Below are 25,934 nucleotides of genomic sequence, written 5' to 3'. Positions count from 1 at the left end.
TTCGCAAACTGCTCACTCTTAATTAGCTAACATGAGGAAGAGCATCAGGCTACCCTATTGACTCCCCTAATCCCTGATTGTTGTCTTAGCCATCAAACACACACACACACACCTGCTTCAGATTCAGCTGAAGTCTGGCCCAGGTATTGGACTGAAGAAATAAACTACTGGAACTAATGAGACTCTGTCTCCCTCACTCACTTTCCCTCTCTTTCTGTTTGTCTCTCTCTCTTTCTGTCTCCCTTTATCATATCGGCTCGCTTTGATTATGTGGCTCTCCTGCTTATCTCCTGCAGTGCATGAAGCAAAAAAAAAAAAAGAAAGTAAGTAAAATGCGTGAGAGATAAAGTTAAGTTTGCCCTGTTTGTTTCTAAAGCTGCAAAAGTGCTTTGTCAGGAATGTGCACAGTGCATCAAGTAATACAGAAGTGACAGAAGGATCGTTAGAGGGCATTTTAACCATAACCATATGTCCTTTTTACTGTGCCTCTTTTGTTTTTACTGCTTTATATCATGCTGGCAAAACCGCTGCAAAATAGTCATTAAGTGAGACATTTTTCTATGCACATGTGGGGTGCAGTGTACAGCTTGGCATTACTCACAAACGCATAGCGCTCTGGACAGCTTCTTACAACACCCAGCTCTCTGCTTTAATAGCTAAATATCTAAAAGGATAGCAAGGGATTTTTAAAAGACACTCCTTCCATTTAATCATGTATATGACACTTTTATTTAAAAAGAGCCAAGCATAGAGTTGACCAGCTGAACCATCAATAGTGAGCTACCACTACCCATTACAGAGTTTTCACATACTGCATGTCCAATTAGCTGTGTTCTCACTCTCCTCATTACTGTTTGCTTAATCAGGATGTTCTCCTAATTTTAACCAATTTATCTGTCATGAGGTTAATAGCTTTCAAGTCCCAGGTTCACAAGTACCCACCAGCCAATCAAAAGTTTAGAAGATTTATGACATCACATTGTTCTTTTGAGTGTCTTAATGTGTACGTGATCTCCTGCAAGTTTTTTTTTCTTTTGTTCTATTTTTTTCTATTTTAAATTAATACAGTAAATATTATTAGTAATATACAATAATAATTATATTAATAAAAATTGACATTTATCTGTCTATCTATATAATTAAACAGTACTGTGTCAGAAATCACATGCATTATTCTAAAAACAATCACAACACAACTCTGAAAGTTTATAAAGACAGAGCTCGTCTATGTGTTTACTATCACTGTGCATACAATTGCTAAATATTTTACAGCACGACTTGGAAACCAGGGATGTTTTGTGCCATCTTATGAATTTCACTTTTAATTCTTCCGGATGTACATAAGATACGCAGCAAGGGTGTAAACAATGCCGCTCACATTTCCATTGTTTCTGCACACTCATGCAAAATTATGCATTAAGTATAAAGCAGGTTCCTCTGCATTGTGTTGGATCATATTATGGCTGATAATCACCCCACGACCAACACGGAATATATACCTAAAACACAACACTTTCCACTAACCTGGTGAGTCAGTGAAAGGAATACTTATTTTTTACATTACACATATGTAGGCTTATAGCATAATAAAATGTTCAAATGTAACTCTAGTCCTATATTATAAAACTGGAAATCTTTCTGAGGTTGTTTGCATTAAATGTGGATGGCTGTAGACTTTCTGTACAGTAACACCAGGAGGACAGTACACAAGCATGTAATTTGGGTGTTCAGTTACTCTTTCGTGTTGCGTTTATCCTATCATAGAAACTAGCAATGATTTGCTGGCTGCATTAGTTGCATCACTTGTATTTCTTGATGAGCTGCAAAATAAACCTGCAGAAGCACTGCGCTAGGGCAGGAGCTGATCGTCAATGACATAACTGCCTATGATGACTGCACAGTGTCTGTCCCTGGCGTACAGAGGGTAATGCCAGAGTAATTCTTACCTCGAGCCACATGAGTCACCCTGCCCTCTAAGGTTCATGCTGCCATCCGTTGCAAGGCTGATACACCGTAGATTACTTCCAGCACAAAGAGCATTCATTAAAATGTAGGAACTGCATGTTTTTGAATGCAGAAGTGGGAGTCAAATGAGCAGAAAATTCGACTTGGAGCTTAGAGATCTAGAAATAAGGCCACCGGGAGAAAGGAGAAGTGCCATGTCATCTTGAAACTTTTCAGCTCTCTTGATGGCTGTTTCCAGAGCAGGCAGGAGAACTTTTAATTACCAAGCCGAGATTACTGGCCGACTTTAATAGAATGACTAATGAGAAATCGAACAGGGAATTGCTCTCTCTCACCAACCTTAGGTCAGACCAGTGTTGATTGAGAGCTGAGGCTCAGGGGTGGTGACAAGGCTGGCCAAATGTCCCATACAATGACAAGCTGCAGTGCACTAGTTAACTAAATCACTGATTCTCAGTGTATCTCCATAAACTAACTGTCTCGTCAATCAATTCCTACGTCTATAATTATCCACTGCATCTGTGTCTTACCATAGGGCCGCTAATCGGCTAATAACATGCTTGTTTATGCCATTAATGCTCAGGTGCATACTCAACAGTATTCTTATGTTTATAAGGCGATTAGCATAATTGCCTTCATGCATGAGGTTATGTTCTTTGGAGTGTGAGCCTACATAATCTTCCATCAATCTGACACATGCAAATACAGAGTATAACAAATAAGAATTTTAAAAAGAACACTATATTTAATTATTTAAATTTTATTTAACATTTTATTCCTTACTTTAGGAAATAAACAAAAATAGCACTTTTTTCCTCATGGAATAATAAAATGCTACAGTTTCATATTAGAGTTGTTTGGCATTATCAGCAATGCTGAATATCCTTCCTAATGAGTGTGTGTGTGTGTGTGTGTGTGTGTGTGTGTCTTCAATTTTAATTGAAGGATCAGAGTAACTGATACTGTGTCTGCTTGCAAATCTTCAATTATATAGGAATAGGCCACGCAGGCGTGGGAGTAGACAAGCCATATTTGGATAGAAGCAGAGCTATTTATAGAGGCTCAGGCAAACCCAAAGTGACAGGCATTTGTGGAGGGGTGGGCAAGCCATAGTTGGGGTTGAGTATGTGTGTGTTGACAGAAACAGACTCAAGGGAGACCTCAAGGGAGAGCAGTTGAAAAAGAGAAAATGAGTGAATATGATTAAGCAACACTGTAACCAAATATGTTAATGCCAAAGGCTGATACATATTAAAGTGAGGAAGAAAGTGTCTGTAAACCTGCATTTTTGTATGTTGTATGTTCTTGTACATTACATTTATTCATGGGCAGATAATTTTATCCAGTGCTCAAGGGCTAAACATTGGCATTCTGCTATTTAAATGCATTATTGTTGCTAAGTTGTTTTTTTAAATATATTTTTTGACAGAATAGGCAGATAGATTATGTGCCTCTAAAGCCTGCTTTTTCTTGCAATGTTATTTCATAGAATTCCACACACTAGTCACTCTGAGGATCACTTCAAGCGCTAGATCAAAAAGTACATAAAAAATTCAATAGTGTTGATGAAAAAGGGGAGAAATAGCCCCTGAGACTACTCACACATTGAAGAGGTTGAGACCAATACGGTATAGGCGTTTGCGCATGACATCTGTAGAAAGGGTAGGTGATTTGCAGCTGCTTGGGTTCTCACAGTGGTAGCGTGGCAGGCTGAGCATCATAGTCTGCAGCGCTTCCTTGGATGAGGCCTCAGAAGCTGAGCGGGCAGATGTTGATGTGCTGCTGCTGCTCATTTGCTCTGAGCTGTTGTCAGCTGGGTCTGAAAGTTGTCGCTTGGCCTCAAGAACCTCTACAGTAGGGGCCACTGGAGTCTGTCCCACTGTAGGAATGGCCTCTTCTACTGTCTCCACTGGGGATGCAACCTCTGGCATTGGAGCCTCCGTCTTCTCCAGGGCCAGAGGTGGTAGATCCTCTACAAGTTCTTCATCACAGGGGGGTGGTGCTGGGAAATCACTCTCTGGGATTTCTTCAAGATCTGACTCTGGGGGAGGGGGAATTGGTTCCTGGGGGGGTGGAGGAGGTTCTAGGTGTTTTGTTTCATCTATAAGGGATTGTTTGGGGGTCTCAGTCACTGTGGCCCCCTGTTGCACACAGTTTCCAAGGGACACTGATGTGGAGGACTCCAAGACAGAAGAGGACATGTGAAAATTTTGACTATCAATCTGCACTGTCACATCCCGAAAGGCCATCATTAGCTTGCTGGCATTACGGGGCATGTTGTCTGCATTGTCTCCCAGCACTGTACCACTCTGGAGGGTGGCCTGATCTAGGGCACCACTCTCTCCAACAGTTACAGCCACTGTAGGCTTTCCACCTGCAGTGCCAAAGGCTTCAGTACTAAATTGATAGGTGCCTCCCTCCTGCAAAGAGCACATTGTCTTCATGCTCCAGTTGCTAAGGGCATCATCAATGGACTTGGCTAGTGACTGTACCTGTTCTGTAAAGGAGTCTTCCAGGTCCGTGAGATTGCCACCCACGGTAACAGGCAATGATGGGGACCGGACCAGGGGAATGCCTGCAACAGAGCAGCCTTCGGCCAGCGCCCTCTCAGCTGAGAAACCCTCGGCATTCTGAACACGCACCTTACGCAGGGAGATCCGGCGAGGAAGCCGGCTCTCCAGCAGAGAGTTGCGGATTTTCTCAAAGTTCTTGCTGAGCTGGTACTGGCGGAAGGCCGTCTGAATTTTGCAGGCGGCACGGCGCGAGATGAGGTGGCCCCCATATTTGTGCTCTAACATTTCGATCTGCAGGGACAGAAAGAAACAAAGAATAGGGGAGGTCAGCAATGATGTGAAGGCACATATGGACAACAATAGTCATGATGAGGTCAGTGAGCACAAAGGATGCATCGAAATTAATGAGAAGGACTGAATCCAAAATAGAAAACAAATCCAAACAGTAAAATACATTCATTTTGCATAATCAAGCACCACCTGTGAAAATATAGAGAAAAAGTAATTTACAAAAAAATTATAATAATATTGATTTTAGTATTGTGATGTCATTATGGATTAGTGGAATGGTATTTTAGAAGAAATCATTGTGCTTGTCCAGGCTCAAGAAATACTGTATATACAGCATAATGTGAGCGAGAAAGAAAGATTGTTGTATGTGAAATCTTTAACTATAAAACCTAATCAAATAATTCAGACTCATATCATTAACATGACTTGCTCATCATGTTAGCAGCCAGAAATCTTAAGAAAAACTGGAAACTGGAAATGATGGAAGAATGAAATGAAAACAAAGATGTTTACAGCTATCATATTATTTTGTACATGTCAATTCACTCACTGCCATTTCTGCTTATTCTATGACATTGGTTACCAGCAGGGTTGCCGGTGTTGTGGGAAAAACAGCCAAATATTCAGTTAAAAGCAGCCTAATTGTCAACAAAAAAAAATACCAACAAAAAAAATATCAACCTATACTCAATTCCTATCTCTAAATAAAATGTATATAAAAATCACAACACTTAACCAGTAGAGGGGAAAAAAGGACACTAATAACATCTCAACCCTCGTCCCATCCAAAGTGTATTCTCATCTTATGCCCAATGATCACAGGATAAGCTCCAGATCATGAGACCTGACCATGATAAAACGGTTACTGATGATAAATAACTGAATGCTCAATCTGCAACAGCATTTAAAACTAACTTAATTCCGTCACTTGCTACCAGCAAGCAAGTACTCTATCACAGTGGTTGAAGTGTAAATGATGTCATGATTTCCTGTGGCTGGTGACACAAGTTGTGTTTGGCCATGCAAACATGAATAGTGGTTGTTGGTGTTGCCTTGTTAACACTGAATGAAATGGTTTAGGTGATGTGAATGACATCAGATGGAGGCTCAACAAAAAACCTGATATTAACCAGGTCATTAAAATCCAGTAAAATGTAAAGGTGTAACTGATTAATAAACAGATACATTAATAAACAGACTGCATGTTGTTATGAAACATTCTCACAATATTTTGCAGTAGGAACTTGCAAAGACTGAGAAACTAGTGGTCTATCAACAAAAAGAAAGCCTTGTTCCCTCATGTGAACAATTTTGTCGTGAGTGAATTTGTCTGCAGCTCAAATAAAGAAATAAATATGTCCTTTATCTGCTGAAATGATTGCTTTCGGAGTATGCCAGAGTCATTGACACAGCAAGACCCAGAGGAGTGTGACAGGGTCAGGATCATTTCACTGTATTCTGCCTGATGCTTTGTTAAACACAAATGACAGTGCATCATGTGTCATTTATATACTTAGATGCTTCATGACAGTCATTTTTAAAAACCTCATCTTCCTCAATCAGCCTGTTCCCTCCAGGAGTCATTACTAGGAGATGAACATTTAAACAAGAGAGTTTCTTACATTAGAAAATAAATTCAGGATGCTGAAAAAGCAATAATCAGTTATCTCTCCTTATTCAGACAGCCTTTTTATTTCTAATTGGTATGTATATTACTTGTTAACAAAATGCTTGTTAATATGCTTGACAACCATATATTGTTTTTTTTAATGCTTAGAAATACTGTTAAAACCAGTGACATGAAGATATTCATATTGATTATCTTGTTATAATGGCACCTGTCAAGGGGAGGATACACTAGGAAGCAAGTGAACAGTCAGTTCTTGAAGCTGATATGTTGGAAGCAGGAAAAATAGGCAAGTTTAAGGAATCTGAGGGACTTTGACAAGGGCCAAATTGTGAGGTCGAGACAACTGGGTCAGAGCATCTCCAAAACAGCAGATATTGCGGCGTGTGAGTATGCAGTTTGTAATACCTACTATAATCCAACCAGTGAACCAGTGACAGTGCCATGGACACCCAAGCTAAATTAAGTAGTGTGACGCAGTGTGAACGTAAACAGTGATCTAATGGGAAATCTTGGCATTCATATGGATGCTACTTTGACACATACCCTCTATCTAAGCATTGTTGCAGATGGTTGCACGTATACCCCTTCCTGCAATGTTATTCCTTAATAGTAATGGCTTATTTCAGCAGGATAAGTGCTTTTAAAGTTATGTAATGTTATTAGTGTATTTTCATGAAAGTGGTTACAGATAGAATATCTCACTTTTACTTGTAAATATGGCCAAGAATTTTAAAAATAAAAAGGAAGTATGTGGCTGGGAAAACAATGATCAGTGTCTGAGCTTTGGGCAACAATATTGATCAGTGATTGGTTGAGATAAGAGGCTCACACAAGACTGACAGAAGGATTTACACGAGTAGTCAGTCGATTGAAGCTGCTTACTTAACTTATAAAACCAGCAGCAAACACCTGCCCAAAAAAGTCAACAGATTTGTTGCTGGCCTTGTTTTTTGCTATGTTTTTAAAACATAAAGTCACTAAAATGGGCAATATTGTAAATCTGACATTATGATTAACCGAAACAGATGGTACAATTCTGTTTTAATGATGCAGAAACCACACAATATTGTAGTGAATGTTTTAACTGTTATTGAAAGGTATCCCAATGCTGTACCTGAGTGCTCCCTGTGGTATCTCCTCTCCTCTAATAGAAACATATATAGAAACACACCTTAATGTACAGCATTCTTGTACTGTCAAGTATTGATTCACCTTTTTTCAAATCACTTCAAACCATCAACAGGGGCCTCCAAATGACACCGAAGAGTCATCACATCTCTGCAAATGTATATTTCAGCTAGGGTCCTGTGGGGAAAGGGGAGGTATGTGCAGAATACTAAGATGTTTGTAATTCAAGAGGTTCAGGAGTGTGTGGTTCAGTCATCTCTTTTTACAGAATGAGACCTGAGTCATGAGCACTATCCCTCCTGACTAGCAAATCCTGCTTTTAACATTCATCACGTTTATCAGAAAATTTCCATGGCCCAGATTTAATGTGACAAAGCATTAAAACTTTGTGGGGGAAAAAATACAGGAAATTAATTTAATTAACATACAGGAAATTAACGTTACAGGAAATACAGGGGACAAAAGTAAAAGGGAGTGATGGTAATAAGCTGAGGCTGTTTATGAAAGCTGTGCCTCATACACACATTAAAATTCAGATGCGAATGCACAGAGGTGGTCCTAAACACTGGATGGGGGCTCGGAAGGGCGCTTCGTTGATTAGTAAAGTCATATTGGATAATTTGTTTTTGTGCTCCATGGGTACCCTGTGGCAAAATGGTGAATAAAACAGGGCAGAAATTGGAGAATGTTTCTCTGGCTTTCACTTGTGTTCTCTATAAAACACAGGCCAAAATTGTGAGAAACAAAATACAGAGAAACAGAAATTCAATTTAATATATTTGTAGATGTGTTTAATATATTTGTATATGTATCGTGCTATAAAGAATAATATTTGAGACGGGTATGAAAGCAAAAGGAAATGGAGGCAGAAAGAGAAAGAGTACACAGTACTGCTGTGAATCCGTCCTGTCAGTTCTGCTTCTGATCACTTTACAAAGCACCAGCAGAAAGAGAGATCACTCCGGAAATGGCGTGGCCATAGAAGATGGGGGTCAAAGGCATGGGATATAACACTGACATCACTCCTTTCTAATCAGCACAGCAAATTTAGCCTGACAGCTGGATTAGTCCTCTTCGAGCTTGGACTGCCATTGTTGTACTAGAACATGACTTCACTTTACTCAAGTGACACATATAGCCGAGTCTATAAGTATTTGGGCAGTGATACCATTTTTGTCATTTTGCCTCTGTACACCACCACAATGTATCTAAAATAAAGCAATCAGCAATCAGGAAGCATCCTTTTTCACAGGCTCAAAAGTAATTTAACAAATTATAAATATAAGGATTATTTTTAATACTTGAATGCAAATCCTTTGCATTCAGTGACTACCTGAAGTCTGGAAGTTTTATCAAATCCATGGCTGTGTACGGAGGCAAAATTGTATTTCAGTCCTGACAGTAGAGGCTTACAGTACACATTAAATAAAAAAAATAAAAATAGAGTGTGAATATAATGCTTTTGTTCACTATTTGCACTGAATATACTACTTCTTTTATTGTGTAGTAGTACAACTGTACAAGTTTATTTTACAATACCATATACTATTTTCATCACAGATATTAGCAATATACAGAACGATACAGACTTAAAGACTCAAAGGTTTCTCCAGGTGACAGGTGTGTGTGCACAAATGGGAGTGTAAATAATAGATGGCAAAAATGTTACAGATTTTGCAGACGTTGCAACAAACACATTATTTTGCTTTGTTACTCAAAATGGCCTGATTATAATTCCAGAAATATGCACGTGTGAAATTTGCTTTGGTTTCTTTTTCACATGATATATTATTGTTAATTTTTGATGTTGACTTTATTTTCCAAATGATTTATTACACAATTAATTTATTTTAACACATGGCTTTTTTTTTTTTTTTAACATTTTTTAAAACATTTTTTACATGCAGTTTTTCATATAATATATTTGCATGTTAATATTTTCAGGTGTGTGGATTTTTTTTATTATAATTTTTTTAGATTTTCTTCAGAGAATTCTTCACATATTCTTCACATTCAAACTCTAATCACAAAAACTAATTTGCCATTTCGAAAAAATGAGCCAAGAATATAAATGCTATTTTTACCCAATGTGCTTAATAGGCTTAAAAAGGGTTAAAAATTAGATAACTAAAACTCTTTCCTTTCAGATTATAAATTTAAAGTTGCTTTTCTACTGTATTAGTTTCACAGCCTTTTAGATACTATGTCTGAGGTCTGTTTGAAAGGAAATAAGATTACTATTGTTTGGGAAATGGAAAAAACTTTTAGTAGAAAAGGTCAAACTAAATACATTGTGCTTCATGAGATTTAATCTCTTGCCCTCTGTTTAGCTGATATTGGTTTCCAGTTAAATAAAGCCCAGATACCATCACGTTCTCACTTTTGTTTTTATTTCCCATTCTTTTCACAGATTTCTGACAGCTTTTCTCCCACACAACTTTAAATTTCTCTCTGCAAATGGCATGGACAAATGGGGCCTGAAAACACTCCTATCACTAAATCTTCAAACTGGCCACGAGCGTTAGAAAAGCAGTTGCTAAGTATAATATATTCACATTGTTGTGAGCTTATCTTACTAGTTTTCTGCTTCCATTTTTGGTGCTTGACATTAATTCCTCATTTGCACTGATGATGTGTATCTCATGGATGCATGTATATTTATGAGCCGATCAGCAAGAGACGTGATAATCAAAGGTCTCGTTGCGAGGTTATGCTGGATTTTATTAGCATAAACAGGTAATCATGCAGAAGGAGTGAGGTTATATCTATCTGTGGAGGCATCAAAATGTAGCCTCTCAGAGGCTATATCACGGGTTACAAAAACTCAATTAACAGCAAGCTTGGGTACACAAGGGAATTAGTTCTGTTTTTGAGAGAAGCCTGATGGGATCAAAAATATATAAATTGTTTGATCAATAAGAAACTTTCTCTCTGTGTGGATTACTCCAGGTTCTCTGGGTGTCTCCCACCTGTCAAAAATTGCCAGTAGATGGACTAGCTACTCTAAATTTGCATGAAAGTGTGTTTCAGACAGGGTGTTTTCCCACCTTGTCTCCAGTGCTACCTACTGTAGACCCAAAGAAGGATAAAGCAGTTACTGCAGATGAATGAATGAATCATAATTACATTCAAATTCAGATTCCAAACTTGAAATGAAATATAATGGCCACTGATAAAAGACTAGCACTACCTACTACCTGATGCTGAAAAACAACCCATAGCACTGAAATCCACATGGAGAACAGGAATGCTGTATTTTCTGTGATGTCTCTTGAAAATGGACTACATCTTGAACAGATTTGAGGTACACAAGTGAATAAATCAATCCCTCCAGGATTTCACAGAGTTGTTTTTTTCTCCAGAACAGCTTGATTTTGCTGCAGGCTTTTTATTTATTTTTATTTATTTTATTTTTTTTTCCAAAATTTGCGATGGCGCTTGAGGTTTTGTGCTTCTTTTTGTGGAATACTACTTGAAGTTGCAAGCACAGGAATCTTCTTTTAAGCTCCTACTAGTGAAGACACATATGGAATTACTTTCTATGATAGTTGTACTCGTGTTTGATGCTAAATACGTATTGTGATGATATAAAACGTCAAATTGTTTTCCTAATCTGCAGGAAACAAAATATGGTTATTTTGAAAAATTTAAAGCTTCACTAAACATTGCAACATTTGCTTGATTTTGCTTTTTGGAATTTCTGCAAACATAAAATCTTGGAGGGACTGGCAAGCACACAGTCAAAGCTTATATTAACAGTCTGTGAAGGGCATGTGAATTATTCCTTTATGTTTATTTATTATTTTAATAAAGTTTTAATAATAAGTTTCCAGTGCAAACATAACCTTTAAGAAAAATTATAATGAGAAAAGAAGAGAAGTGTCAGGACCATTAGGGTGGAGGGTGAAGCTGGAGCAACACTACATCAAAGCCCATTTTTCATGGCGAGGCTGGAAGCAAATAAACTAAAGGAAATTGTGATGTCATTTATGTCAACTCCCACTACAAGTGATGTAAAGTTCCAAAATCCACATATAGGTAATACAAGCTGTTTGATTCAGAGCAGCATCGCTCCAGGGGAAGACACATTCGAGAAAGGTAACTGCTGCAAGGAAGATCATTTAGATTCTAAGCATGAATAGCATGACGAATGGAATGAAGCTCGAATGCACTCAGTAACATTTGTCCAAGCTCCAATCTAATACCCGTTTTAGAGAACAGTGCTGCTCACATCACTTCACAATTGGAAAAAACATAAATTACGATGGAATTTAATTACTGTCAGTAATGCTAGATTTCACATGAAGGAAGACATCTCTAAAATTTGTATTTATGGCAATTGGCAGATGTCCGTATCCAGAGCAACATACATTTATCGTCTGCGGTTGAGAGTTAAGGGTTCTTCTAAAGGGTCCAGCAGTGGCAGCTTAGTGGTCCCAACATTTTGATCAAAAGTTCAGTGTCTTAACAGCTGCCCACTGCACCAAAACCAATGCCCAAATCTATAACTTTTTATATTGCACTGATTAATTTACATTATATTAACTTCATTAATTACAATAATAATAACATTAAATAATCATTGCAAATGGTTCAGATATTTAATATCAACCTTTTTAAAAAAAAAAAATATCAGCTAGCAATATATTTTCAGTAAAAATACACTTTTGGGCCAATCATATTTGGAAACCTTCCCACAGAGTTGGAAGCACACAATTGTTTAGGATGTCTTTGCATGCTGTAACATTTAGATTTCCCTTCACTGGAACTAAGAGGCCCAAACCTGTTCCAGCATGACAATGCCCCTTAGTGAGCTCCATGAACACATGACTTGCCATGTTTGGTTTGAAAGAAATCTGCACAGAACCCTGAATGTGGAAGGCTTTCTGCATAGAGCCCTGACTCTGACTCATCCCCACTGAACACCTTTGGGATGAACTGGAACATCGACTGCACCCCAGACCTCCTCATCAGTGCCTGATCTCACTAATACCCATCTGTCTAAATGAATACAAATCCCTACACCCACACTCCAAAGTCTAGTGGAAAGCCTTCAGAGAAGAGTAGATGGTATAACAGCAAAGAGAGAATAAATTTGGACTGAGATGTTCAGCAAGTACATATGGGTTGGATGATCAGGTGTCCAGATACCATATAAAAACTCCAGTGTATGTAAGTGTATAGAAACTCCAAATTAAGCTCAGCATATCTATATAGAAAGAGAATCATGAGCAACAAGCAGAGAGATATACATATACACATTAAGCGATAATAAAACATTAATTTCAGTTTCATCTCAGTAACAAGAATCTAACTACATATTAAAAGAAACAACAGGTGAAAGAAAATATCAAATGGAAGAAACATAACACATCAATCCACACACTCAGTGTGCTTCCTGGGCTCTGATCAGTCATCTTATATCAGCCTCAGTAACATTAGACAAATATTTGTTAGGTTAAAGCCATTTAGTCACTGTAACACAAGTATAAAAATGACACAAATCTGACATAAACAACATCTAAGTTAGCTGTCCATGATAAATAACAACTTAAATAAATAAATAACATCTCTTGACCACTTTAATGAGACTGGAAAGCTTTTATATGAATATTTACACACCAATATTGATACAAAGGCCCAGTGATGAATAAAACCGCACTGTTAGCACTGTTGTGGCATAAATGTACCAGAAAACCTAATTTACTTTATCATTAACTGATTAATTTTATCATAACCAAGGTATACGCTCACACACTCACCATGTGCAGACCTTCCATGCCAATTACTACTACACCTAAATCTAACTCTAAATTTAATCTTAGTAAAACAACTGGAAACATCTAGGGGTTTTAAGCCTTTTAAATAAAAGCTGCAGTTTTCTACATGGGGAGCAGTCAAAGGTCCCCACAAGCTTAAAATGGTCAGACACTCCTACTCCTATTTGTTCTTCACGAAAATATGCACACTCACACACACACACACACACACACACACACAAAGTGAACTGATATACACCTCTATTGATTTATATCTGCCATTTGGAAAAACTCTTCATCTCAACAAACTTAATGAATATAGAATATAGTATATAATATAGTATGTTGAATATAGTAGTGAAGTCTAGAACACGAAAGTGAAACCACATAGGAATTTGAATTTTGGGCTCCACTTGTTACCATGACAGTTCAATTTATTTCTCTAATATATTACAGTCTCTGAATATCGCTGAATATATTTTCTTCAGGTATAACATGACATTGAGTAAAAGGTCTGAATAACTGGGACTACTTGTGTGGTCTAAGTTCTCAATCTGGAGCTTCTACTCCATTGGTGAAGTTCTGGTAAAAGCTCAGGTAGACAGAGATAAGGAGAGAGAAAGAGAAAAAGAGCAAAAGACAAAACCTCTTGGTGATCACATGTCAAACTAATGCAGGTGATGAAGATTAGAAGGCTTATTTTGATGTAGATGGATGGGAATGAGGAGGAGGATGATGATGAATGAGCCAACCTAAAGAAACCAGCTTTATCCTAATCTACACGGGTCACATTCTAACTCATGAAGCTTAGCCTGCACTAATGCACTAAATTATCAAGTTCCCAAAAAACATCAAAGCCTCTAAAGCACATATTCCAACAATGAACAGCAGCCCCAAAAAGCACAACGCCAAGTCACTCACACGCCACTCATACATCGGCCCCTTCCAAACTGCCATCTCCACAGCACCTTGCACCCTACCTGCTTGTTTTTGAGGTCAAGAGAGAGCTCGTAGTCAGAAGCGCTGGCATGGCTGCAGGCCCCGTTCCTTTGCACCCTCATAGGAGAGGATGCGGTGTGGTGCAGACTGGGTCTCCTGCCTCCTCCTCCTGCACCTCCCCTCCCTCCTCCAGCCTCCTCTTCCTCTGTTTCTTTCTTCCCCTTCTCCTCTTGCTTCTCCTGCTGCTGATGCTGCTCGGAGGACTCAGCTGCGGGTTTCGTTCCTTCATTCTCATTCACTCTCTCCTTCACTTCCACCTCCACCACCACCACCGGCTCTGGAGTCTCCCGCGCGGGATCTCCTCCTCCATCCCCCCCTCCTCCATCAGCAGGTGGAGTAGAAACGTCTCCATCCGGAGGTGGCGCAGGGCCCTCGGGAGAAACGGAGGGAGTGTCTTTACTGCTGAAATGGAGAAAATGCAGAGTGAGCCTGCAGCCATCTGACCTCGTCCTCCAGTTGGGGCAGGCGGAGCCCTCCCTTTCTCTGGTTCACTCCTTCTCTCGGAGGAAGAGGACAAAGAGAGACGAGGGCACCCTGCCATCCACTGCAGGGCAGACTGGCACACTTACCCCACAAGCAGAGGGACAGGGGAAAGGACACACAGTGACTCGTGACACACACACAGACAACAAGACACAGCCATGCAGCTCTTGGTGTGTTAGGCAGCAGGTGTGTATGTGTGTATGAGTGTATGTGTGTGTGACCCGGCAGCCTTGTACTTTCACTCTGCCCCACTGAAGCGATCCCATTGGGATGAAGCATGTAAGACTCTCTATGTGCTCGGGGGGGATGTACATGACAGCAGGAGAGCGGCTTTACTTTCTTTTTGTAACAGCTTGCTGATATTAGTATGGGAGCATGGGACTCTCACTTTCATAAAAGAAGCTGCTGTTTCTCTCTCTTACCATTCTATCTCACCCTCTTTTTGTCTCGTTCATATTCTTTCCTTTTTCCCCCATTCCTTTTTCTCTTTTGAAATTTAGTTTCAATTCAGTGAGACTATTTTGGCATTACAATATAGCTAAAGCATTGTGCGTCATGAAAATTTCACTGATTGTGACAGAGCTTCTTTGTTGGCTTCTCACTCCCTTTTTGGTATGTAACTAAATATGACTATATTATTTAGAATGAGAAGATAAAGTGTTTCAAACAGACAGAAATAAAGATATTAATAGGAGACCCACTATTTTGCCAGTTTCCTGAAAGTTTTAAAAAGGCATCTGGTTATGAGTAGAGATGTACACCAGGTCTGGGACATGATTGGGAGCTATCCTTTCATACTAGTGTGAGCGAAAGGACAGATATGAAACATGTGGAGCAAAGAAAGATGTGCACAATGATTTGACAGCATCCTTAATAAGTGCCTTATTTAAATTGGGCTACTTAGGTTTTTAGGCTACTGGATTTAGGAAAAGAAACAACTAAATTTACTGAAATTTAAAAACTTTTTTTTCCTCTAAAGTTGCTTGCGGTTTCCATGAACATAGTGGTATTGTTCATATTTAAGTATAAAACCCTTTTACTAACAAACCCTTAGGTAAGACCATGACTATTTCAGGTTTAAATCTGAACATAGATCCAGAACTTTGTAGCACTAAACAGATACAGACATTGCATCATGCCCTACTCTTTTTATACCTTCTGTCTCTTTGTCTATCTGTCATACCTTCTGTCTCTCTGTCTATCTGTCATTCCCTCAGTGCTTCCTTTCACTCCTTGTCCTCTAAAGGAAATTGGCATCTGTTATTACAGTACATTCATACACTGACAGCATCTGGTCTTGCATTCATACACTGACAGCATCTGGTCTCACATTCCAAATGACAGCAGCTCCTCTGCTGTGGTGGACTAACTTTGGTAGCCTGTTACTCATGATTAAGGAGCTCTCAAAACTGAAGATGATTCTTCTTGACATATTGGAGTTCTTCTATGGTCACTGATTTTCCTCCACCTTTATTATGCAGCATGGCTGTGTCATGTTATATTGGTTAGATCCCTGTCTTTTGTCACCTATTGCACCAGTGGAAAGGCTGGTCAATTTCTGAATTATTTCACCTGAGGTTTCTGCCATTTTTTTCCCTAAAGAGTTTTGTAAGATTATTTTCTTTCTTTCATGGAGTGTGTAAGGTGGGTAGTTAGTTGATTGTGAGCAGGGTACAAAGCGGATTTAGTCATACCTTTGATTTTTGGCTTTATAAATAAACCTGACATCCTCTTCCTGAGTGCTCCTTCACTTCTCTTCTTTCACCTTATGCATTCTCCTCTATTCCCCCTTCTGCCTGAATGTGTTTGACCATGTGTGTGTGATGACAGAAGCACTCAGGTTTTCTTGTTCCTATTTTAGCACAGATGAGTATTAGAGAGTGGTGCTATATTCAGACAGGTCGTGCTCGCTCAGGCTTTTAACAGAACGTCTTCTGACGGCTACATAAATCTATGCATGAAGTAGGATCTCAATCTTCCTGTCTTGACCCAACAGATGGCACACATGGAGCTGCTCTAACTCTAATCTAACTTTTTTTTTCCATTCTGTATCATGAATTTCATATTTTCATGTATGTAGATGAGGTCACAGCAGGGACAGATTATCAACCAGGCCTGCAGGGCAGGTTCCCAGGGTCTCTGGCCAGCAGGGGGCCTTCAACAAGCGTACTGAAAATAATGATTAGTCTATTATAGAGCCTCACACAAGACAATACATAGAACACAAGTCACTGGATGTCACACAATTTAAATGAATTTTGAAATGTGTCATATCAGTGTGTGGGTCTGAATTTATAACCAATCAGCAGTCAGTTCAGGTTAGAGCTCAGTTACATAAGTGGATGAAAAACAACCAATAATCTTAAACCCAATCTAAACAAAAATGGAAAACTATGGAAGGGAAGACTCTTTCACCTCGTCTACCAAAATCATCAAAGTGTAGCTTTTTAACAAGCTTTGACTCAGTGGGCAGAAGTTACAAAGAAGAAAGAAAACAGTAACCTTGTTGTAAAACCTATTGGTCTTCTGTGTAGCACCAATACCACTCAAACCCTCTGAATGAAGGTAGTAAATAGTACGGTATATGCTTTAACTTTGAAAGAATTGCAGGGTGGAGTAGTCAGTGTCAGGCTCTATCTGAAGGTTCCTGTTCAAGGGCCCAGGAATTACTGATCCGTCCCTGGGGGAAGGTTGTATATGGCTGCAAGTATGATGAAGGATTTTCTCAAATCTTCAGAGCCCTTGCACGTAAAAGTTTCTGATTCTGAGTGTGACACATTTGTTTGGCAAGGCGAATTATATTTCATTAGAACTAGTTATACAAAATGGCCTCAGCTCAATACTGCACATTGCACCATTTGGAACAAAGTATGGTGATGCAGTGATAATGAATTAGCTGAGTCTCTCATACAGGCAGGATTTTGCATTAAGGGGATGTTACATATAAGAGGAAGCTCAGAGTTAGCATTATCACAGGAAGAGACCCACAGGAAGACTTATTTAGACACAATGGGGTTTAAAAGATTTTATCACCGTGAGGTGGAAATATTGATAAAAAACATTATTGGATGAAACTGGAGCAGTGGAAAAGGTCTAAGCCACAGCCATATCTCATTTCACCATTCGTTCCCTGCATTGCTGGAGGAACACAAGATAAACGTCAAGAGATATAAATCTGTACTTTTCCGAAACGGCTGGCAAGATAAGTCAGGAGTCAGTGAGCACGAAATCAGAGCATTGCGTTGAGCATATGGAGCATGTCACTCACACAGCATGTCTCTGCGAGGACAGAGAGAGAGAGATGCTTTGGGGAAATAGGAAATTAGTTTTAATTAAGACTTTGTGCTAGATTTCTTACTGTACTTATAATGAAAATAGGAACTGATTAATTATATTGTTTAGTAAATGACTTCCTTAACCTCTTTTATTAATTTGTTCATCTTTATTATCCTCTGGAATACTGGGCATGAGGACAGAGCACCAAGCACACAAATTCACACCATCAGTCACATTAAACGGCAATCTGGTGCAATCAATCCACCTACTTCAATGCTTTTAGGAGGAAACCAGAGAACCCAGAGGAAACCCATGTGGACACAGGGGAAGATATGCAATGATACACTGCACATAAGGATTAAACTGGGGACCCTGGAGCTGTGAGGCAGCAATGCCAGGACAGAAGAATCATAAAAACCAAGAATGCAACTTCATTAGTTATCAGGATTCAAACTGGGTGAGATGTTTATGCAGCAAGCATTGAATTGCTATGGGCCATATTCAGAGTCTGTTATTTACACTGGAGAAGTTTTCCATATTCAGAGTTGTGCTGATTCATTTGAATTTCTGGGTGACCTTTAACAATACAGATTTTTCAAATTATTTGCACATAATTCTTATCTCCAAACTTGGCACAGGCAGGAACTTTTTATTTGTGTCTACGTTTTTAAAAAGTTTTTATCATCTGTAATACTATATAACATAGAAGTAGGAGACTATTAAAAGAAGTTTCGGACTAGACTAAGGCAAAGACTCTCAGGAATTGCCGTGAGAATCATGTTAATTTGTAATCAGTGCAAATTTCCAGCAATAAACAATACCGTCCACAATAATAGGAAATAAGCCTTTTAAGTAGCACAACATATTTTTTTGCACGATGAACTAAAAGCATAATATTTTATACTAAAATAGCTCTGAAAAAAGCTCTGAAATACTGTAGGCTGTACTGTATTGCTCCACTACCTGAGTTTTCACATTCACTCCAAAGGTGGGTTTTTTACGTGTGTTATTTATGGCTCTATAACTATCTTGCACTTGCTTGTTTGTTTTTTTAATAGCTGTCTGGTTGGACAGCTTTCTGCCATGTTGTTAATAATTTGCTTAGCCTAATGGGCTATACTAAACTGAAAACTTGCACATAAGCTAGTTATAAAAAGTAGATTTCCACAAGATTCTGTGTCAGGAAGACGGAAGCTCTGTACAAAATGAAATGCTGAAAGATTGTCTTCCTTAGCAGTATACTTATGGTTTACAGAATAAAAATAGAGGATGACAAACTCAAAGAGCTCCTATTGTCTAAGGTGTGTCTTTTTTTCCCCCATCTCCGTTCTTTCAGAACCCTTGCTGCAACCATCTTTAAGTTCAAACAGTCTAGTCAAGCTCTGAAAATGTTGTTCCTTCATTTATGTTTTTGATGAGATGGGAATGCAGGTCACAAATTCATCAAAATACAGAAAGGTCAAAAGAAGGATATGTTCTCAAAACACACACAGCAGGGCAACAGAAGAGTGTTTGCTCTTTCGTTGAGAGATCACCTGGCTCCCCTAGGTAGGGGGGACAGCGTTCCTCTCTCACCTGTCAATCAGAGCAACACCAGGCAATTGTGGGTGTCAGTGAGCTCATCTATGTGGAAGAGATTTTAAGAGTTTGAGCTTTTCTCCGAGCTTCTGCTCTGTGATGTCACATGAGCAGAAAAGATGATTGAATGTGTGTTTGAGGAAGCACATGCTAGCCTTCACCCTGCCTGGTTTGTAGCTGACAGAGGCGGGCAGGAATTGGCTAATGAGAAAATGGCAACCTGGGAGAAAATAATGTAAAAATAATAGTAATAATAATAAAATACAAACACAGCACACATACATGATACATATGGATGCACACATACCAAGACAAAATGGTGTTTGTGTGTATATTTTTGACATTTGATGTACTAGTTTGGCTCAAGTACACTGATCCTGATCATAGTGTGCTAGCTTCTGTGCTTTGTTATATTTATTAGAACCTTCTTAAGTGCCATCTGGTCATGTATTCAAAGGAAATAGAAGTGGGTTGTGGGTCAAAACCAAACCCTCACACTCCTCCTCTGTGGTATTCAATCCTTCAGACATGATCCTATTAAACATAGCCTGCACATAGTAGAGTCTGCGTGTATGACTGCAGGTCTGCAAGAGGCTGCAGTGTTTTCTGTTTCCTCTGCAGCAGATTAGTGGCCTGAGTGTGGTGCTGCACAGTAGAATGCTGATAGACATATGCTGCACATACTGTACCACTGCAATGCAACACAGAGCCGCAGGACTTGCATGCAAAAACGATTAAAGCAATACCAACTCACAATTCCAAGCATCTTATGACCTTTTATAATATAGGCAGGTTCTTGGATTAACATTTCAAAATAGGAATAAGAATAAGGCTATAATTTGAGAGTTGAAAAGGCATTCTGATATCCGCAATAACTCGGAATCAAAAACCCCCTTCTCCTGCCGCTTTCATTTCCTCACCAATTCACAGTCCACCCATAGCAAGTGTGAAACCTTCGGTATCTATCACCACCAACAAAATGACTATTATTAATGAATTTGATACACAGCATCTCTATTTTAGCCCCACTGATGAACAAAAGAGCCTAAACACGTGCTGCTTCAGTGCTAACGCAAAGCCCCCATGTCCAACAGGCATTCTGAGTAGTGTGATACATAAAGCGCTTCTTATGCCATTATAGCTGCTCTGCTATAGAAGGTTAAACCATATTCTCTGGTGTAATGCAAAAAACGGTCTCTCTCTTTAGTGTGTATTTATTTTTTCTTTCAGATATGTTAAAGGTTTACTATGACTCTGAGTAAACTAGCCTGTGAATGGTTTTCAGTTACAGCTGATCTAATGAATATAAATATGGCCAAAAACAAGTGGTTCTTCAAATTGGTGCTGCATTGTTGGAATCAGACAATTGTAGAAAATGTATTTTGTATGCCGTAGAAATACAATTTCCCTTCACTGGAACTAAGAGACTCAAACAGTTCCAGCATGACAATGCATCTCAACCCCACTGAACACCTTCGGGATAAACTTGAACTCTGACTGCAGTACAGACCTTCTTTTGGTCTTCATGTTCCAAAATCTTATGAGTAAAGCATATAACTGCAAATCTAAATCTAATCTAATTTGGAATAGGACGTTCAAAAAGCATGTGGGTGTGATGGTCAGGTGTCCACAAACCTTTGGCCATACAGTGTATGTAATATGGAACGTAGGTTATGGAAGTTATTTATATAAATCATTTACCTAAAATAGAATTTGTTCTTATTCCAAGGTCTTAAAACACACACACACACACACAATAACTACCTCACATTTCTACATGCTTCTACCTTTTTCAACTAAATGTAACTAATATATACATTATGTATTAATAAAGGTTGTGTTTCACACCTCTAGGGTTTGATCCTGAGCACAGGTTTCTTTCAGTGTTTTGTTGTTAAGGAGTGTGTGACTGTCTATATTGCAGCATAGTACATGCAGCACACCCTACCCAAAAAGTTTGTTGTCCTACCTTCCTCACCTTTACTCTCACTTCTGTGGTACCACATTCTTTACCTCTGAAAACAATCCATATACAGTGCTCCCTATTTTTCTGTGAAACACATTAATCACCTTGCCATGTGGAAAGTAAGGTCAAATCCAGAACTCAGAGTGGAAATCATATAAGGAAGCACCGTTACCCTTGTGCGATGTGGTCAACCTTGCAATCAGATGATGCTGTACCTTCTGAAATATATGTACAGTATATACCATGTGCTTTAGAGGACAGGGGCAAAGACAAGCAGCACAGCAGCAGTGGAGTCTTTTGTCTTGTATATGTGTTGAAAGGCATAGAGAATGAAAAAGGGCAAAAAATAGAAAAAGCATAAAAGTGAAACAGAGTGATGAATAGAAAGAGAATCATTGATGTTTTGGTGCAGTATAACACTTGGACATGCCCCGATTCTAGTATTGCAGTAATGGCAGAAAAGAGCTGACACTATCATATCTTTACACTAACCACTTAATCTCAAACACAGAAACGCTTCAGTGGCATGACTTAAAAACTGATAACCCTGTTATGACCTACTGTAGCTCTGAGTGAGAAAGTGTCTTCTGTGGATTCATGTCCCAGATCCTACTGATATGTGGTGGCATGGGAGAGTCATTCACATAATACAATTCTGACCATTTCGAGTTCTAAACTACTTTTCTGAACTGAAATATGTTTCTGTTAAATAATTTGAAATATGCTTTTCCCCCACAATGAAATCACATTTGAAGAGTTTCATTTCATTAAGTCCACTAACTCCCTGACCTGCCTACAGATTTATTAGCGTATTAATTACATTAACATTAATGAAATATCTGACACTAAAAATGGGTAGGTATTAACCGTTTTGATTATCAGCATCCTCCACATCAGCATGAGTCTCACTCAGCATTTGAACACCAGCCTTATCATCGTCTCATCACTTTACTGATGTCTATTATTCTTATATCAGTGAGGGAAAAAATGCTGATTGATTCTGTCAGCTCTGTTCTGCTGAATAAAATTTCTTTTCTCTTTTACTGCTGTATTTTTATTAGGTCATGCATTTTATCTGCAGTCATCTATACAGAGTGTGTAAGTGCAGTTCTCTGTTTTGATGATACAGGTGCACTGCAGACATTTTAACAGCCGGTATCTGATTGCAAACTGAATCGGTTAAGCCTAGCTTTTTCACTACAGCACGTAGCTATGGAACAGCTTGATCAAATCGTGCGTGAGGAAATCACACTTAGCCAGCTTTCTTTTAGACATGTTTTAGGTTTTAGGAAGATGCCTCATGATGAATCATGAGCATTGCAGTCATTAACCAAGGCAAGGTTAGAAAGTAGTGTAGATAGAATTTAGGGTTTCTTAAAGCAGAGATGTCAAAGTACATTACTGGCAAATAAAAAAGACATAATTTTTTTATAAAATTGTTTGTTTAACAGATTTCTGCCACAGTGTCAGCAGTTTTTCTGAGCCCACACTAGGACTTGCTGAGTGTATAAATCACATAATACTGCACCTAATGTTGTAATAATATTATAATGTTGTAATAATATTGTGTTTAATATTATGTAATTCTAACAACAAACAGATTAAAGTGGGCAGATTTACAGAATCTACGTGCATAGCCGAATCATTTTCGAACCATTTTAAGAAGTTCTTAAGCTCTTCAACGTGTCTGTCTCTTGAGCTCAGCACTCAATAACAGCTCAGATCGATTCCTGGCTGAACCTTTCTTTCTCTCTCTCTCTCTCTCTCTCTCTCTCTCTCTCTCCCCCCTTTGTGCATGAGGGATTCAGGCTGTGCATGATGCAGGAAGGTCAGAGCTGACATGGAGCACAGAGACAAGAGGGTTGAGCCCTTGTTCAGGCCACTGGAATGGGATGTGCGTATGCAGCGATTGCACTGACAATGAGGTCGCCAGGAGCGTAGGCATCAGCACTATGCTAATGGAAGACTATGACACACTGCTAGAACCAAAGGAATATAAAAAAGATAAAGGACAAAAGAAATAAATAGGCCCATGTCATCATCAGGACATGGTTATTCAAAGACCGGTGACATTTCCCAGCAGCACATAATCATTACATGTTCACAAACACATGTTACATACACACATAAAAATACAAACAGGCAACTACAAGAAAAAAATTATAATTCTGAAACTACTGTCATTACACTAAACACCACACAAACATGTGCGGGGAAAAAAAAAGACACAAAGACAATTCACTCTGCTGCATTTAACAAACTGGCACTCGACACTCAATTCCTCTGGAGCTGTTTCAGCTTTGCTGATAATCAGGCATTAGAATGTGCATTTGTAAGCACCAGAGGTCTCCCAACAGGAATACGTGCCATTCTTTTTTTTACTTTGATAGCAATTTATATAATCTCTCAAAATGCGTGCCCAGACATGCGGTCTTTCATCAGAAAATATTCCTCGACATCAAACAGACCAGGATTTGTTTACAGGCCACAGTGAGTGATGCGCTTTCTAGCACATTAGCTCACGTCTTCCTAGAGACTGCAGTATTTGTTCCATATCCTCAAAAATGTAATTAAAAAAACTTCAATTCTGTATAAATAAGGCTGCTATTTTAACACTGGTTTCAGCCTCAGATATTCTGTTTGCTATGGATAGAACTGTATACTGTGACCACAAGCTTTCAGGGTTTGTTCACACTAGCAGTTGACAAAGCGTCAGACGAGCTTCACTTTGTGTACGTTCACAACCCTGAGCTGTCATTTCAGCGGCAAGTGACAAATGCAAACAAGTGACCCAAGAGAGTCTTCGATCATGACATGGCACATGGGGCTGATGTTTCTTCAGATCCCCATTCACAACTTTATTTGCTACATTAATCCCAAATTAGAATGACTGCATGCACACAAGGTGCCACTTGAATCCTAAAGCTTGTAATATGACTGACGATCCACAATTTTTATAAGTTTTTTTAGCTTTCTACTGCAGTATTTTGGATTTGAAATTAAATAATAAGGAATATAAGCACAGACTTTGAGCATTAGTTTGAAACAAGACTAGTTTCTGGTTTGAAACAAGACTAGAACTGGTTCTCTTGTTTTTATTGATGATGTTACAGCTGACAAAAGCAGTAGGATTAATTCAGAAGTGTACAGGGCTAATCAGATAGCACTCAATGCTACAGATAAACAATGACCCACTGCATACTTTGAAAACACTTTGAAAGCAACCCAAGAATTTGTAAGACAAAGAAGTGGAATTTTCTGTAATAGTCAAGTCAGTCACCAGAACTGAATCCAAATGAGCTCACATTTCACTTGCTGAAGTCAAAACTAAGGGAAAACGCCCCAGAGCTCTCTTAGATTACTGTTTGAACAATGTAGCAGCGAGTAAATGTCTATTGGTATTGTTAGGTTTGACATGTAATTGAGTAGTGGATAAAATGCTGAACAATGTTAGGGCTAAAAGCATGCTCTGTGTTTCTAATGAGATCATTGGGGTTGTGCATTAAATGGTCTGCTGTAATGGATTTGATATAATATCACTTAGGAAAAAGTATGTACTTTGTCCTTGAAATACTTTTTAACCCAAGATTAATTCAATAGTTTCTGTTTAACCAGTTTAACCAGTTAAAGGACTTTTTTCTCCATTCCTTGTACTGTACTGAGGTATGTCACTGTCATGAACCAAAAATACACTACCAGTCAAAAGTCTGGACACATCTTCTAATTCCATGGTCTTTCCTGATGTTTATTTCTTTCTACAATGTAAAACAATGCTGAAGGCAGCCTGCATCTTGTTTTTTTGTTTGTTTATTCCATGTTTTCAGAGTCGGCCACAATTTGCTCATGCAAGATGTGTCCCATACTGTCCCAGCAATAAAGTTTTTTAGCACAGTTTTTGCTTATTTTTTTTGTTTTGCTACAAAAAAGCCCATGAACTTCTATCCAGCGAAAGTCTATTTCACATGAATGTGAGTAGTCTACAGTTGCCAGTCTTTCCTCATGAAACTGTTGATGTGTGATTTGCCATCAGTTTATTCGAAGTGTGTCACAGCAAAGCAGTCAACACACCTTTTGAGACCAAGGTAACAAAACCTGACGGAGGATAAAGATTTGAACACTGCATGCGGGGATGTAATTTAACTTGGCCAGCATTAGTTAAACAGGTATGTATTTGCTTTTTGGCATGACTTGTTACGTTTTGGCACCCGGTGGAACCAATTTGTGCCAGAACAGGTGTGAAGCAGTCACACTGCTACGATGGAGAGTAATTCTTATTCGAATGCATTTGTAAAGCCTCGTAGAAATGCTGCCACATGAGAGCATGGAAACCGGCGAATTCTGTACCA

General features: G+C 38.8%; 1 protein-coding gene across 4 annotated transcripts in view; it reads right to left on the bottom strand.

The window, feature by feature from the left end:
• Nucleotides 1-25,934, bottom strand: part of iqsec3a (IQ motif and Sec7 domain ArfGEF 3a) — a 108,483-nt gene that overhangs the window by 47,558 nt on the left and 34,991 nt on the right. For 2 of the 4 annotated variants that reach the window (XM_058417699.1, XM_058417701.1), the window contains exons 3-4: nucleotides 14,267-14,687; nucleotides 3,568-4,769 (exon numbers count right to left, since the gene is read on the bottom strand). In XM_058417699.1, the coding sequence (XP_058273682.1) occupies nucleotides 3,568-4,769; nucleotides 14,267-14,687 (1,623 nt within the window). The remainder of the gene's footprint in view (nucleotides 1-3,567; nucleotides 4,770-14,266; nucleotides 14,688-25,934) is intronic. The other 2 variants (XM_058417700.1, XM_058417702.1) reach the window with 2 other exon arrangements.

This window comes from Hemibagrus wyckioides, linkage group LG19 (genome assembly GCF_019097595.1).
Source record: "Hemibagrus wyckioides isolate EC202008001 linkage group LG19, SWU_Hwy_1.0, whole genome shotgun sequence".
Taxonomy (NCBI): domain Eukaryota; kingdom Metazoa; phylum Chordata; class Actinopteri; order Siluriformes; family Bagridae; genus Hemibagrus; species Hemibagrus wyckioides.
This window is presented reverse-complemented; position numbering and strand designations above follow the sequence as displayed.